The 17695-nt window shown below is 43.6% G+C and overlaps 1 protein-coding gene across 2 annotated transcripts in view; it reads right to left on the bottom strand.

The window, feature by feature from the left end:
• LOC135371279 (uncharacterized) overlaps nucleotides 1-17695 on the bottom strand; it is a 404777-nt gene that overhangs the window by 101953 nt on the left and 285129 nt on the right. For both annotated transcript variants that reach the window (XM_064605383.1, XM_064605382.1), the window contains exons 7-8: nucleotides 1532-1612; nucleotides 769-913 (exon numbers count right to left, since the gene is read on the bottom strand). In XM_064605383.1, coding sequence (XP_064461453.1) covers nucleotides 769-913; nucleotides 1532-1612 — 226 coding nt within the window. The remainder of the gene's footprint in view (nucleotides 1-768; nucleotides 914-1531; nucleotides 1613-17695) is intronic.

Here is a 17695-nt window from a genome sequence, read left to right on the forward strand (position 1 = left end):
AAACACGCGAAGTTGTGTAAAAAAAAAAAAATAATCGACTAAACTTCGAATCTCTTCCGTAGCGTAGAACTTCCCGCAGCCGCCAGAACGTGTTTGAATACAGTCGATCCCTTGTAAGCGTGTCGATCGCGACGAAGTTTTTTTCGCGGTTTCTTTCTTGCTCACCGTGGGCAGACTTCGTTGCTTCCTTGGAAAACTCGTTTGAAAAACTTTGAAAAGAGTAACGGACGTCTGACTGGATTAGTGTGTTATTCTTATCAGGTATATGCTGCTACAAGATATAGCCTTGAACGCATTTGTTTGTCAGTAGTTACTTAAAGGAATTAACCTGAACAGAATTCGATAGATTATCATGCGTACATTTCCGCTCACGGTATGCCAATCATCCACGTAACGTGGGGTAGAAGAAGCAGGGCAGCGACACCGAAACATTCGAAACATGTGTAAACCATGCATGCGCATAGTATTTCAATTATTCAAGTAAAGAAGAACACAAGACGCAGGGCAGCGGAACCGAAATTCGAAAACATGTCTAAACCAAAATACAAAATTTCTTGCTCTAAACATAATCTACGCAGTATAAACATTTTATGCTGCTAGGCGCTTAATGTAGACAAATGTTGCGAAATCTCTCTGAGATTTTCTATAGCTGTCTGGTTTTAAACATCGAAATAATGTATACTGCCATAGAAAGTGTAGGACAAGTCGGTATTTATGCTTAGCATTAAAGTCTCAATTCATACAATTCTCAGGCATATACTAGCGTACCGTCTGATCCTGATACTCTCCTGTTAAAGCCTTGGTACTCATAAGGGCATCTACGGAAAACGCATTCGGTTCAGCCACCGTCGGTGTGCAGCATGCCTTCTCTGTATTGTAGCATTTGTAACCGTCAGCACCAGTGAGAGCCCGTCTGCAAAGACAGCAACATCGATTAAGCGATAGGAATAAATACTGAATAGAGACTAACGAAAACGCAAATTATCTCTATATCTCTTTCTTCTTTAATTAGAATTAGAAGCTACAGTTTGTGGTTCACAATTACGCCTCATGAAACTTTACAGAGCCATGCTGCTAATGTCAGAAGCCATTGACGCAAGTTGCGAGGGTAATTATCTTGTTTTACCGGGCTGTTCGAATATAATTTTTTTTTCGTGCTAGTGAACTGTAGATGGAGAGAGGACAGCAGGAAAGAGTGGGAGGGGCGGGGAGTTAGTATGCGTCCTGGGCCGACTTCAGGAGTCGACATTCGTCTGGAAAGTCTTTGGAAAACCCAGGGAAAACCTCGGACACCACAGACGGTGGTAGGATTCGCTACCACCAACGGGCGGGACGCCTTAACCCCCTCGGCCATGCCGCTGCATGAAAGTATTGTGCCAAGTTCTTCCTGAAACGCACATACCCGGTGAAAAGCACACAGACATTTCAACTCATATGGTATTTAAACTCATGTCGGTTACCAATCTCTGAGTGGAAAGGGGTTTGCTAAACCGCTAGGCCAAGCGAGCGTCACGTGGCTCTTAGGACTCACTTGTACTCCAAACGAATTCTGTTGCAGCATGCCTCCGGGTTCTCCTCGATGTAGATGCAGTCTTTCAGTCCTCCTCCCATCCTGAAACACACAATGATGAAGAAACTGTGAGCGACACATATGTATATATGTTGTACAAGTAGTTGTTGTCCAGTTTGTTATTATTCCGTGGGTAGGAATCTGAATTACTCCTCCCAAATTGCCGATCTACCAGCCTTCCGGAGAGGCCGTATGTCTCGTATGCGTCTCTCCGGTGTAGCGGCATGAAAGATCCAAAAGAGTGAGCTAGAGAGAGTTGCTCGATATGCGGAACTCGATCCTTCGATTACTCCTAAGTGAATCGAAAACTCCAACTCAACAGCACCTAATCCTGAATAGTTTTTGTAGGGCGTGATGAACTCTTATTGTCTATGTGCTGCTGTACTATTTACGCTACCTTTGAGGTTATATAGGTTCTGCAGGTGCCCAGATAAAAAAATCACAAAGTCGCTTCATTTGCAAAAAATCGTACCTTTTCGGCACGTAACTGCTTTTCTGCGAATACCAGAAGGTTAACACGGGTGACATCGTTCAGTTCGTCTTTAAACGCTCCTTGCATTCATATAAAAGGGGTTGTTCGAAAATCTCGAATATACTTCCGAACGCGCGTTTAGTGAAGGTTGGTAAGCAAAAACACGCAACTGCGGTTGCTTTTAAAGGTAAGATATGCCGATTTTGAAGTGCCGCAGAACTGAGCGATACCCGCGCTGTGTGTTCATTAGTGAACACTGAATACGTGTGCGAATCATTATAATAATTATTATTATATCATTATAAAGTAAACATGACGACTATCCATTTCTTGTCATTAAATCCTTGTTCCTTTTTTTCTGCAGTGGTGAGCAACGTAAGGACACATGCAAGAAAGGGAGTCTCTTTGGGATGACAAACCCTCGTCACCTCATGAGGGTACAGTGGTTGATGAATGGTTCATGTTCTCAAGCACATGGAAACTTCAACAAATAATTCATCAAAAAGCCAGTCGGTGCTAGCACCAGGAATTGAACGTGGACCGTCCTGCTACCAGTCAGGGATGTTACATTACAGACACTCATCGACTTTTGGTGAAATACTTGTTGACTTTTTCCCAAGGTGCCACAGCGCATTTGCCTATCTGTTAATGTTGCGACCTGTGTTGTGTTTTTCTCTTTGTGTGTTCCAGACTCGGAACGGTTACTTTGGATCAGGTCAGGTACGTTTCATTTATACATGGCAAACAGAAAGTGGTGTTTCTCAATACAACTTAGCAGTGGCGTTCATGCATTACTGCTGCGGCCATTAAGCGTGAATGGAAACCTGCACAATATGTTCACTCTACTTTTATAGTGTGTTGTGTAATCTTGTTCAAGTTCTGTCAAACGAGTGCGTAATGCTATCATATAGTTAAGTACTTCATTTAAGTGGGATGAATGGCAGCCCATGAATGCACGAAGGAAACTGTCATGTTACGGCAAGTGTTTATGTATTGTATATATAAATACTAATTTTATTTGTTAGCTTTAGCCGGCGTATTGTGTCAGCCATGTTGTATTAATTTGGAACATGTTCATTTTAGCCAGAGCAGCTGTTACAGAGTGAGAACACAGTTCGCGTGTGTTTGTCTCTTCCACCGCTGCCCTTGGTTTTCCTCCCTGATGCTACACATGTCAGGGATAGGTTTCGGAACCGGTAGTTCCAGCCAAGTGAGAATTGCTTTTCAGGGGATCATCATGTTGGCAGATGAAACATATGGTTTAAATTACTTGCAGGACAGGAATTGCGTAGCTTCACACAAATACCACTACTACGACGTAAAAGTGGTTTCAAATCTAGGTTTCTTGTGTGCCTGACATTATCGTACAAGATGCAGTATCCACTATGATCCTTTATTTGGGGGTATGTACAGTGCAATCAACAGATGCTATTTACAAATCTGTGTTTCCTACTGTATTGAAATTGGGTAGTTTGTACCCCAGAGCCATAGTGGAACACAGGCAGCCAAGGACATACTTTTGATGCCCTCGAGAAACTTGGCAACACATTGCAGGGATTCTGGATGCTGCCTAAATTTCCAGAACACAGAGATCAAGGCTCGATTAAGCAACAACTGGTTAGAGAAATCCAAGACAGTTTCACATGTAAGCAGTCCGCTGTTAGATTTGCTTCTGTCCGAGATACGTTATCTCAAAGGGGGCTCACGGGCACACTCAGAATGATACCAGCGCTGCCCGTGAAATGGAATGAGGAGAGGAGAAGATATATAACCCCTTTTTCTTGTCAGTTGTTCTGTTGGTTAAATTGTCATTTGTTTAGCAGCATATATGTGTATATTCCAGAGTCTGCGAATAAATATATCAGTTTAGAGCTAGCAGTTGCATTGTAGCTGTATCATCCTGTTCTCGGCTGCTTGTGTATCACTATGGCCGTGTTTGCTATTGCAAAAAAAAGGGGAAAAAAAGAGCATAGAAAAACACGAAAACAGCAACTTGGAAAGCTGCCTATTCTGGTGCTCAACTGGAGGCAACGCAGTGAGGTAACATGTTTCATTCATGAACTGTACATAGTAGTGCACATCACAATGGCAACCGATTATTCAGATGTTTTCTTCAACTACTTTGTCTTTTGGAGATTTTATTGTCCAGCCTATTATTGGAGCTTTATGTGATTCCCCTCTTGAGATACTTTGAGATTGATACAGTTTTTGCTCTTATGTGGCCAGACAAGCATCCCGTGAAAGAGTGTGCATAGCCACTGAACAAATTAGTTAGAACTAGAAGGCTACATAATGCTTTCTGGCATGTTTTGTTCTATTTTCTAGTCACAGTGAGTCATTGGAGGCAATGCTGCAGCACCAACAATCACTCATTGGAAGAAAGGAATGAGGTGGCCTTCAACACCCTGCTGCCAGTTCAACACTCATCACAAGACGCCTGCTTGGCAGCAAAGTCAATCCAGTTTTAGACTTAGGTTTGTACGATATACTTCGTGTATGGTTTACTGTGAATAAATGTTCATGCTGAGATCCATGTTGCTATCAATTATACCACATTTCTGCATGAATACATGTCAGGACGGTAGCAGGACTAGTCATGGTCTAAAGTACGTCTAAGGGTGGCTAAAGTAAGGTACAGGAAATGTATAAACGTAAACCTGTCGCCTGAATGGAGGGATAAAATTGGTCTAGCTGTAGACTTCATGTCTGATACATGGTTAAGCGTCTGACCCTGCTCCAGACATCAGGTCAAAAGAATGTCTAAATCTCGGCTAGGTACATAGACATCGGATGTCTAGGGCTAGATGGCTAGGTGGCGTAACGTTAGACGTGTTATTTTACGTCTAGTGGACGGATACTGGACATTTGGTCTAGTGCCTAGACATTCTATAGACTTTCCTTATCTGTTTTTTAGACGTCATTTAGACGTCTACTAGCCCACCATGTGCTCCCTGGGATACCAACAGAGTTCTGAAAGGCCGTTAAATTGTCATCAGTGAAACTTGAAACACGGTGAAGCAACAGCTGAATGTTAATGAAGTAGTATAAGTCCTTAATATGAAGCGAAAATAGTTGAAACTCTTGAGTATGCAAGGGTTTGGTGTACTCAGTGAGGGATCACTCTGGTTCACACTTCGCAAAATAAACTTCGAGAATAAACTCCCCAAAATAAATTTTAAAAAAAATCCACGGTGTAAACATAAAAGCCGTAAAAATCAACTTTTGCGATACAAACGCTTCAGATTCAAACTTTCAAAATAAAGCGTCTGTGATTGGTCGACAGGCACGACAGCCTCAGAGCAGCGAAGGCTTTTGGCTCCCGCGTCTCAAAATTGTTCCCCGCAGTGTGTGGCTCTTTGCGGTGGGCTGGGAACGAGAGTACCGAATCTGGACGAATCGTTTACTGTGTTTTTCGCCGGCTATCAGGATTCTGTTGACACTGTTAATGCTTTGTACTGCTGCTCGCCTTTCAAATTTGAGTATGAGTATGTCGAACTCCGAGTTCGTGTCGGAAGTCACCAAGTCAGTTCCCGGTGTTGGTTCCAGCTATGGTGGACACCTGCTATATTGTGAACATTGACGCGAACATCGCCAATCTTCTGCAGGGCTGCCTTGGTTGTGAAATCGGAGAGCTGAAAACTGACGACCGACGAAAAAGCCCGATACATACATACATAGTGGATGTGTTGTATTTGTCCGTCTGTGTGTGTTCCAGCCTCAGAACCGTAGAATCGTGAAATTGGAACCTGCCCGTGTACTTTCCTGCCTGTGGTTTTCCTTGTGAGCCTACGTTCTGATAAATGCAGGGAACAGCTGCTGGCCAGACTCTCGAAATGCATTTCTGCAAATAAGCTGCATATGAATGTGAAGAAACTGTTTGTTCGTTCGCAAGGAAAATCTATTTTCTCTGGGATGAATAACTTAAGTCAGCAGAGGTGCCTTCATTTTTGCAACCAGCATACGGTGATCTCAAAGTGTAACGAAATAAGATTATAATTTCAGGAACATCCACATAGATTCGCGCACCTTCCTAGAACACGATTTGCCATGCAAAAGCTGCAAGAGATGTATGTAGACATACAGCAAACACATATGATTCCCAGATCATCCCGTTTTAATCTCACGGCCTCATCGGGATGAGTTGATCCATGCGTCGCCCCCGGATCTCCAGGAGCGAGCAATAGGAAATCGTCCCATATTCATCACTGTGAGAGCTGCCTGCGAAAATGCAGACGCCGCGAAACCTCCGCACCTCCAACTGCGCTTGCGCGGTAGGCAACTGCGGCTGCATTTCGTTACGTTACTACGTGATCCTTAATATGATCGTTACCGAACACGATGCAAAATTCATCAATTTCCTTCTTCATGTTTTCGCATAGCAACATCCAGTATTTCGTGGTTTTAATAAAGATACGCGACTTGCGCTGCTTCTATGCGACCAGTGGGAGCGAGGTTCAAACGTTCAAACCGTTAGCAAGCTCGTCCGGGTTGCAGTCTGGAGATGTTGTGGTGTGATGTTACAATTGTGAGCGAGTTTCGGAAGTCCATCATTTGCCAATGTGCGGAGCCAAGATGGCTACTAGCGGCAAATGTTCGCTTGTTTGAGTGCTTGTGAGTGTAGCCGGGAGAAAAGACACCACTCTGGAACCAGACTGTATATGCTGAGGTGCCAAAAAATGTGGATGCCATCACGCACATTTCGACGAAATGTCAGTGTCCCCGTGTGTTATTGCCTGCAAGCAATACGTTCGGTAAGGTACAGCGGCGAATCTAACAATGTGACGACACGAGGGTAGCCGGTACCCTCAGTCAGGGCATGATGATACGAGTAACAGCGGTCCAATGCTCTTGGAACACGGCGCGTTTCTATCCCGCAGTTCCCAAACAAGTGGTTCGCATGTCAGGGACATTTATCAAGACACTTCCGATGAAGCCTCAGAAGGAGAAATAATGTGTTACACCAGCGAGGTTCAGATACGGCTCATTCGAGCAACGCTTGTACGGAACAGGCGTTACCGATCGCAAAGTGCCGATGACTAAAGTGCATGGATGCTTGTACAGATGTTCAGTCAGAGTGCAATTCTGGAGGACGCTCTCCACTGATATACATGGACTTGAGCAACGTTCAAGGTAAATTAATCTTTATTACCACAATTTGGGAAGCGTTGAGTCAGTACACTGTTCTTCTTTGTAGAAAATTCTGTCACGCAAACTTCTGCAGCACGACTGTTTCCCCGCACTGAAAGACCTGGCCCTTGTATGTCAAGTGAGTCTCTGTTACAGGACACGATCACTCTTTGTTGAAAATAAGAGAAATGCTGTCACGTTGTCTCTGCTGCAGCATCGAAAAGCGCAGACCAATCCAGGATGTGCCGTACGCCTGCATCTATGTGGCAACCTTATTCTCACCGCATGATTTATTCCATTGTTTATTGGCCTTACATTGAACGTGTTGTACTTTAACACCGGTAAAATTAACGGTAAAATTAAGGCATTCATCATGCAGCGAATGAAGCTGGGCATCCGGACCTTAAATTTCCCATCGGGGTACGCAGAATTATGTATTTCCAGCCATACAAAACGCTTTTGAACATGCTTTTGAGCGCGGTCGTCAAACCAATCCAACCCAAATTTCAGAACCGCTGGATGACCTTGACACTTTCTGCGCTTCATATCACTTTCGACATTTTCACGCAGAGTCCCACACAGTCCGCCAAGTATACAACGATGCAGTGACAGACGAGGGAAATGGATGAGCGTCTACTTCAGCCAGTGAGGCAGTCAGCCCAGCTGTCTCAGTCCCACCAATAAGGCAACCAGACGCACAAACTTCACAGTATGGTATGCCAATAGAGATGCTCCCAAACGATATTGTGATGCGTTGACTGCTGTATGGTGAACTAACTGCAAAGCAAACCGTTCCAGCTGTGCATATCCCAAGGCAGAAATCAACAAGATGAGCGGCCTCTACCCCCTTACTGCTGCAGTGTATATCCTGCATATGGTACAAACAGTTTCTTGTAGGTTAGAAGTGCATTGCATATCATAATTCCGTAGTCAGCATTATAAAAAAAAAAAAAAAAGGAACGTGTACTATACCAAGCATACGATTCCCTAGCCGCGTTTACATGAATACGACACAAGCGTATCGTATCCAGATGTCGAATCGAATCCACCCATGTAAACGGGTCGATTCGCTAGGAGAACGTATCGTATTCAATTCGCTAAACAGAGGTGGATCGAGACGGTGGATGCGCATTCAGATTGTGCATGTAAACAGACGATGCGCATCGAGGGAGGAAGAGAGGATTATGGGAAGCGGCGTTCGGCTGCGAGCTAGTTGCGTCGTCTGCTACTCCTAGTCGGGATCACAAAATGATGATATTAGGGAGTTCCCAGCCACGCTCCGTTTTGGATATGTAGGCTAGTCTATACTGACAGAAACAGCAGGGCTTGCAGCCGTAGAGCAGATTTCATTCTGAAGTACGCTTGAAAATGGGGGGTAGATGCGAAGGTAGCGGGACACCGGAAACGGCGGTAGTTGCGGAAGTGCGCTCCAACTTTCCGATATGACACGGCGTGGCGCCACCTCCGGTCTGGGCTCGATGCGTATCGTCTACTCGCCGGTTTGGACTCGATTCGATACGCTTGTGTCGTATCCATGTAAACGGGGCTCCTGTGTCATTAATTTCTTTCCTTTTCTTTCTCCCAGATATTGTGCGTGAGTAGCTGGTGCCCTTTTCCTTCTTCTTCAGCCACAAACGGGCCACACAGGGCGATTGGCCAGGTGCTCTTAACGAGTGCCCACATCTCCATTTTTCTTATTTTTCATTTCATTCATGTTCCACATATTTCCAAATCTGTAAATACATTTCTAACACTCTGTACTCGTGAAACAATCATGTGCTTGACGTAAAAAATGTCAGCTCCTGTTTAGATGCCAACGTCTTGCGCACGTCAGCGGAGCAGATGCTTTGCACATCGGTCACAGGTATGTAGCTTTCAACGTTTGCCCTGATTTTATGGCAGATTGCATGTTTTGTACGTTGTTTCTTTGTCTAGGTCTTAGGGTGTTAATATAGGTGCTTCTCGAGGTCCGTCTCATGAGATCTCCCCACATCGGAAGTAAACACCTCCACTTTGCTTCTTTGCTTCCAGCGAAAGCGCACAAAGCAATTTATATGATTTACTTTACCCTTTACAGCCCAAGTGCTCAGAATGGTGCATACAATGAAGCTTATTCAGGAGCACCACACCACGTGGCTTGACCTCATATTGGCCAAGCTAACAACGGCGCCAAGGGAAGGACCTCTAGAAAATGACATATTGAGGGAGCCATTCTAATATCGTCAAGAGCTTCTGCGATTCGATATCTCTCTTTACCATCACAAAGGCTATAATTGGTACGTTCTGCACAATCGCACGCATACTCCACGCGCATTGCCTACTGTATTTCGGATAAGGTTGTGTGTAAAGTTCTGTTTTCTTCTGCTCATGGCTTTTCCTAATGTTGCGGTTGCACGTTCTTCTGAGATGTGGGGGCAGTGACGAAAGGGACACCACTAGACTGATCCTGTGTCAACTGATGTCAGATGATGTGGCACCCCAGTCAACCACATCTGTTCTGCGGATGTCCGGTTATTATCCCAGAACAAACTGCCTGAATCGATGTCCTATAGATCTCCGTAGGATACCCTTAAAGGCTATCTAATGTCCCAAAATTATACAATGAACTATGGACGTCGGATGGACAGAGGACGTCGTGTGGGCATCCGTGTCAGTAGACTTCGCAGTGAAATTCGATTAGAATTAGCGCTGCGACTTCAATAAGCATTAATCTAGTGTACCTGGCTCGTAAGTCTGCTTCATTGGTACTTGTGATCCCAAAATGCAGTTCATTACCGCGACACATTTTTGACTGGGGTAGGAGATCATGCACGAAATCGAGCGCAGCTCACGGCTGGCAACAGTGGGCAGGCGGCCGCGGCGTGGTTTTGACCAGCTTGCCCGTCGCTGAGTCTGTCAGCTACACAAGTTGGTATTTGTGCACGCTTCAGTTAAAATATCGCTGAAGCAGCAACGTGTACGACAGGAAAAATCTAAATCTTTTGTGATGTACAGTTTGTCTCAGCTGCATAGGATGGAACAAGGAATGCAACAAGAAAAAGCTATAAGTGTTGTATATCAAGAACAGTTGTTGAATGTTTCGAAAAGTAGTATACTTTGTTCACATGTATCTTTTCCTTGAGACAAATTAAGTGTGAGTAATTTGTACTATCTCAAATAATTTATTTTGGGCCGAGCTGTAAGTTCGAAGGTTGTAGGTTGTCTCAGGGTGTCGAACAGAAACGTTTTTCGTTCCGGTTTTCGTTCCGGTTCTATCATAAACGGTCCGGTACCGGTTCTGCTCCGGAGCAAAAAAATACCGGTTCATACCGGTTTTAACCGGTTCCGCTTCTGGTGGGCATATTCATTCCCATAAAAAAATCAATGTTGCAAAACGTAAACCCGTTTATTCCGCATACATGGCATTTAATATTAATAGGCAGCTGAGAAATTGTAGCTCCTGGTTCCTGTAGGTGACTGTCTGTTCAAATAGGCTTTCTCCTTTCTTGAAGCGCATGATACAGACGGACTTGTTTGTCGTGATGTCATACGTAAAGTACTTTCTTGCGGGATTGGTGCGATCGCGTCCCATCCGAATGCCTGTTGCTCTTTCCTAGCCAGCAAGCACCACCGCACGAGTACGACGCAAATCGAGCACTCACAAACGCGCCCGACGACTCCGTTTTTTTTTCTTCGTGTCCTGTCCACAAAAGAGGCGCCACTTCGCACACGCTTGCCCTGCGGATACATAAATGTATTCAACTTCGCTGCTCTCAAACAAGGGACGCGTTGCGCGACATTACCGATAGAGAAGCCGTTACGCAGCCTGCTTGGGTCGCTGTTTAGTTGAGTGTGTTTCCTCTTAAGGGGAACGTAACCAGAGAGAAGGGTTTGGGCGCAAGAAATTAAAACGAACACTACGGCACATCGGTAGTCACAACCGGTCACATGTACCTCTAAGTCTATGTGCGCGAACGATAAAATGTTACAAAGGGAGCCTAAGGGTCATAGTATACCGACATACATTTCACCATAACCGTAACCCTCGTTTTTTTTAACCCTCGTAAAGTATCCATGACATGACTTCAGAACACGCGACGTCAGTTTCATTCGCCTATTTGTAGTCCAGTTTTTTCTTGGACCGAAAACCGTTAAATAAATTTTTCGGTTTCCCTCCTGAGCGAAAAAAAGGTATACGGTTTCGATTCCGTTCCGGTTCGCACCAAAATAGCGGTTTTTTGCGGTTTTCGGTTCTGGTTTTCGGTTAGCTCCGACACCCTGGGCTGTCTTGAGTAAACACACATTCCATGTGTTTGCTGCAATGCATGCCTTGCGTAGACGTTGTTCGCAGCAAAAAGATCGCGAAATTACCACACGAAATAATATCAGAAGTGACAATCTGCTTTACGCGAGCTTTGTGCGTTTCAATAGAATAGCGTCCACGCGTATGTGAAAACATGCCCACCTTTTCTTGTGGATTTCCAGGTTGTAACGCGGTGCATTTTTCTTGAAAAAAGCAAAAAGGTGTACTTTGACTGAGACACGGGGGTAGGTGTTTCTCAACGCAGTCTAAACCCTCTGGTTGACACATCGAACGTATATAATAAGTGAAAAAGTTTGCTTTGTTATCCCTAAGTTATTTATTAGCAGCATTGAGGGAAAAAACGGGTAGTCAGATCATGATGTTAACAAGGTTCAGCAGCTGCTGTTCGCTTAGAAACTTCGCTTGTTTTAAAACCGTGGTTCATATTAGCTGGGACACCATCTATACAAACATTTATCAGTTTGCTGTAAAAACCCACCCATTGCTATTTTCTCTTCCGAGAGAGATGAGAGAAGTTTGTGAATGTGTTTGTGGAGCGAGAATAGGTAGAACCTTGCACCTCCACTGTGTTTTAGAGGTTTTTCCAACAGTGTGTTTATGTACTCTCGTTTGTAGTACGTGTTGTGTACAAGGTCATTTGTGCTCAGGAAATAAATATGCTTTACTGATAATTCGAAAATAGTAGTTTCAGCGCTCTTCGCCATTCTGAGCCCCGGCGGTGGGCGGGTAGCGGGAGGAGGGGCTACCGCGATCTCTGGGCTGCATGCAGGCTTCACTGCAATACCTCAAAAGACGCACGCAGTATCAGCCCAGCTTGATCGCTCGGGTGATCCGTGGGACGCTTGCAGTGACTTTACTCGGGTGGCCAAGTTGTGCGTTTTTCGGAGTTTTTTCGGGGATTGGCATTCCTACCGGGAACGAACGCATCGCCCCAATGCGTGGTTCGGGGTTCATCGCAGGTATGGATTTTGGTTTGCTGCGATATACTTCAACCACTTTGTTTTCACTGGTCTTTGAATACCCTGGAACCTAAGAATGCCATTTTCAAGGTCTTAAAAACCATGAAATTTTTTCACAGAAATTTTTGCATACTTTTTTATTCGCGTGGATAAACAGTGCAAATTCTGGTTATCCGATGTCGGAAGAAAACCAAGGGCAATAAGTAACTGAAATCAGAAGTGCGTGAAATGAATGGCACCCTCTGTTGTATTTGTTTGCCCTCCTTTCTCTCCTATGATCTTCACATGCAGAAATCCCCAAATACGTTTACTAACAGGTCACTCTTTATGCTAAGCACCCACGCCAAAACAGGTCTAAAATTTACGGTGCCAGCTACCTCATTGTATGTAATGGTACCTTTGCACCTATTTTTGCAGCTTATAAATATCGTGCTGAAATATGAAATTGCTCTAAAATTTGCATCCTGCGCTACGTTACGTTAAATGGGCTGGTTGCAGTTCTGCAGTGTTGTTTCTCCCTCACGTTCAAGTGAAAAGGCAAAAAGAAAGCTCGGAGACTCACTCTCACACAACCATTATTTCGGGGCCATGTCTTCGCACTAAATGATCACGAGCGTGTGTTTGAAAACTATAGCGGCACATAGGAAAACCAGCGTTGCATTGGCACCGAACTTCTATTTCCAATAATTAAACGAGACCTAATTACTACATCCACTTCGGATGTAGAACATGTTGTCATCCCTTATAACTGCAAAAATATGATTTCTCCAAGAATAGAAAAATCAGTTCATGGACACGCTATATGCACCGCACCTACCAGAATTTAGCCAGTGGTTGCTGAAAATATACTGGTATTTGTGTTTTATGTGATTATAACCCACATTTTCTTTTTGACCAGATATGCCAGTGTGAGAGCTCCTACGCCGGACTAGCTAATTCCTCCTCTTTGTCCTTCATGTGGTCACATACCTGTTACATTACAAGGAAGCTAGCTGGTACTAGCAGATCCAAACAGGCGACTTAACATGAACACAATCACATAGCAGAGTGAATAACAACCACCTTTATTGACTTAGATTGCTTGGTCGATCGCGACTGAAGGTGGCATATTTCTTTCCTCGCACTTTATTTATTGGTTTGTTCCAGCTAAAAGCAGAAGCCATACACTGAGCAGCAGGGCATAATGAAACCCTATAAGCATCACTTTGCCGGTTTGGCTTTGGCAAGCGTGGATTTGCCTGCACAAGCATGACTTTTGACATAGATGTGTTGTGCAGTGATGCACTATGGTACTATGACTGTGTTCGCAGTACCATATAAGAAGTTGGCACCTATACGGCTAGATTATAGACCCCTATTGCGTGCAGATATTATGATGCCTGCAGAGGTGTAAGCTAGTAGTACTATAGATTAACTCTGCAGCCAGGAAATGACGTCAAACAGGAAATGACGTCATCAAGGACGTATGACGTCACTCCAAGCCGCAGCCGCTCCGCCCTCATATCAGTGAGGTCAGTGGATAAGATAGTTAATCAGTGACGTCACATAGTTAATCTTAGTGATATGATATCAATGATAAGATTAAGTAACAATAATGACGTCATGGTGAAACACACTCGGAATCGAACTTGGGTCCTTTAGGTTGTCAGACGAGCAGCTTAAGCCACTGGGCCACGGGCTCTACATGTTTACTTGCGTCGCTAATCAGAATAGAATTGTGTGGGGTGGAGAGGTTGTTTGATTTCTTTTACGCCAGGTGGCGTTATGGGGAGTTGAGTTCGTTCATCTAGAGATGGCAGCACTTCCAGCAAATTTACCGCCGTTCAACAGATGGCGCTACTCGCGCCCCCCTTCGCGCCCGCAGATTTTTGTGTCATGTTCAACAGCTTACAGCATATTTTAAATTTGCCCGCCTTTTCTGACATTTTAAACAGATGGCGAATTCACTTTTGCCTCAACAGATGAAGCTATGACGAATTAAAAAAATTCCCGCCATTAGTCCATTAGACTCATCACGATGATTTCGTTCAAAAAAAAATACGAAGCACTTCTACGTCAGTTTACTGTCAAACGGCTCGAGTGATGTATTTCTTAGTAACACAAGGAGCAAGTTTAGAATGAAACTCGCTCACTCAGTGCAATTAGATCGAAAGTGGCAGGTTGCTCTGACTGAGATGAATATTCCATTTGCAATTAACAATAACACGAGGAGAGCTCCTCCTCGATACTGTAAGCATGAGAGAGCAAGCAAAATGTGGGAGAAAACATTATTGTAAATTTTTCTCCATCCCTAACGAAACAGTAAAAAATAACGAGTATAAAAAAGAACAAATTCATTCGCTTTCTCATGACTTATTTTTATTATAACAGTTAGATCACAGTTATCTTTCAAGTCTATAGTCATTTCAAAGAATGAGCAAAGCATAGTGCTACTCTAGTTTACAAAACAGTTGAGCTTCGTTGACATTTGGATTTTCATACTCTAATTCACTGTGTTATGCAAAGTAAGTAACGGATATATTGTAAGACAATTACACACATGTCTCGCTGTAGGGATAAATATTCCTTCTATTGACGTTACATGACACAGTCAACCTAACACAGCATCGAATCGACATTTAAATTAAGTCGATCCACATACCGTGTGAGGACGACGATGAGGCAATCTTGATTTTGTGTTGGTGATATCCAAAGCGAACAGAAAGTCCAACAGATCACTGGTCTCTTTGCGGAGATTTTCCGACAAAAGGAGGTCGTCACACTCAAGTGTTGACTGATGAAGTTGTAGGACAACTTTCCCGTTGCATGAGCGAGTCTTAGAAAGGCTGTTTCGTTCCGATGAGGAGCAAAGTCGCTCTACACATGATGCCGACGAGCCGCTGAAGTTTCTACAGTGAGCCAGACGGTATGGGGAAGTGACGGAGACAATCATGAACCGTTCGTTATGCATTTTCGTGAATGCTACAATGAACTCGGATGCTATGAACATTGAGCAAAGCTCAGTCTCACCAGAGAGGGGCTCGCAGTGACGGCGAGAATATTAGGATTTGACAGGCAGGCCACATGACTGCCCCCCTCTCTGGATTCGACGCTGTGCTAGGAGTTCTGTTGAATGTTTCAGCCATCTTTATGTTAAGGTTTTCTTTCCCATACTTTTATTGACAACTTCCACGTGACAACAGCGTGCCTTGTAGACGTCATAGACACTAATCACCTCTTTCCGCAAACTCATCGCTAGCCTGATCTCACTTCGTTCCGCTTGACAACTTTTGCGCATTCGACATCGTGTTACATCTTTTCCTTCCACGTGATCACTCCATGCATATGTCTTCGTGTTACATCGTTGCAGTCAACATCCTCGTTACTCACGGTCCGCAAACTCTTCGTTAACCTTTTTTTTCTTTGCAAAGTAGAGCGTGGGTAGCACTTTCGAAATCTGCTTTCGCAAAGGAAGAGATCCAGTGTCGTCTGCTTTTCATCACTTTTCCGAAGAGAGGCGAGCATGGAATGATAGCGACACATGTTAAGAACTAAAACAAAAAAAAAGAAAAACAAGTTGAAACGAAATAGTAATGTCTTCAAAGAGTGCTTGATTATTATGTACATATTTCTACTCACTTAAAAACAAAATAAAATAAACTAATGATTCTCCGATTAAATCTTTTTATTGAGATACTTTAACAACAATATAACAGCCCTCTTCGACAGCGTAATTCCATATCCAGAATGATGTTGGCCATGTGTTCGACCAAGTGTGTATACATTTTGTGGGCAGCGGTGAACTTTTAGCTCCCGATCCTCACACAAACAACATACTTCTACACATTCCTGATCGTAAAAGCTATGACTGACATTCACCAATCTCAAGCACATCTGTAGCTGTTGTGTTTCATTGTGTGTGAGAGTAACTCCATAGCGTGTTGGAAGACCAGTCTTGTCCCAAAGTCGTAACGCCAGCAGTGATGCATTAGGAGGACACGTATGGGCATAAACGTATTCTTCCAGCTCAACTTCTTTGCTACAGTTACCTTGTCGAAGTGAAGATGATGACTTCGTTAACTCAAAAGTTACTATGACGAGAAAGAATATGTGACACAGAAGACAAAATAGAAAACACACCCTATCCATTTCGCTCTTTTATGATGAAGTGAGAAAGTCTTAGTATTGAGGATGAATTTATTTCTTATTGACGATACATTTTTCTTATTCACAAACAAGTCGATTTTTCAAAAGGTCCAGAGTAAATAAAGTTATGTACTTCGCAGTTGAATGGAATCCATGCTTTATGGCAGTGTCGATAAAACACAGACTCTTTGTACCAAGTTGCATGGCATCGAAACGAGTCGAATAGTCAAATAGCTCACTCATTTGCCGTGACCATTCGGTTAGTAAAACGAAGGATGAACTTGTTAAAAACGAATCGTCTGTATGAAGCATGGAATACATTTCCTTTGCAGTTTCCCAAATGACTTGATTTGGAGGATTATTCGGTAGAGCTCGAAACAGCACAATGTTCGTCACAATTTGAAAAGCTTCCGCTAATGGCGTCCTCTTGACCGTTGTTAACCCACAATTTGATAGCTGCTTCCAAGAGGTATGTTTCTCATTACATGGCAGATGGAGTTGAAATATGTGGGACCTCCTATTCCATTTACCGCATTCATCTTCTCCTTTTTCCGATTCCTCTGTTTCGTCGTCTGTGGACCATGAATCGCCAGGCTGGGTTTCAACGTCAGACCATGCTGTACTGGTCATTTTTTTTTTCAACCGAGGTAATTTTCTGCTATCCACTTCTTGTCCGCAGTTCCACTGAATCTAACTAAATACTGGAGCTTTCCATTTCTAACTCGTCTTTTTATAATCTTTTCTACTTTCGGTACTTCTCTCACTCTTACCATTTCACTCTCTTAGAAACTACCAATGATATCTTCATTGTTAAGGTCACGCAGTAGGTATGTATGTATGTATGATTGCTCTCACCGAAAAAATCTCTTTCGTAAATGACTGTAAATATCTCTTTGTTAACTGGTGTCTATATTTGGCAATTCTAACGAGATTACCAAGATTGTAACGTGGTTTCTTTGGGGCTTCAGTTGGGGTGGGGTAAAGTCTTTCTCGGAAAATGTGCTCGTTTTCTTTGGTTACATCCACAGGTATCACAGAGAGAGTCCTGTGCACTCGATTGTTGTACGCTTTGATTACTTGAGGTAGAATCTTCACATAACGTTTATGAGCCTGATAGGTAAAGACACGGTAAAGTGTAG

Source organism: Ornithodoros turicata, chromosome 10 (genome assembly GCF_037126465.1).
Source record: "Ornithodoros turicata isolate Travis chromosome 10, ASM3712646v1, whole genome shotgun sequence".
NCBI classification, from domain to species: Eukaryota; Metazoa; Arthropoda; class Arachnida; order Ixodida; family Argasidae; genus Ornithodoros; species Ornithodoros turicata.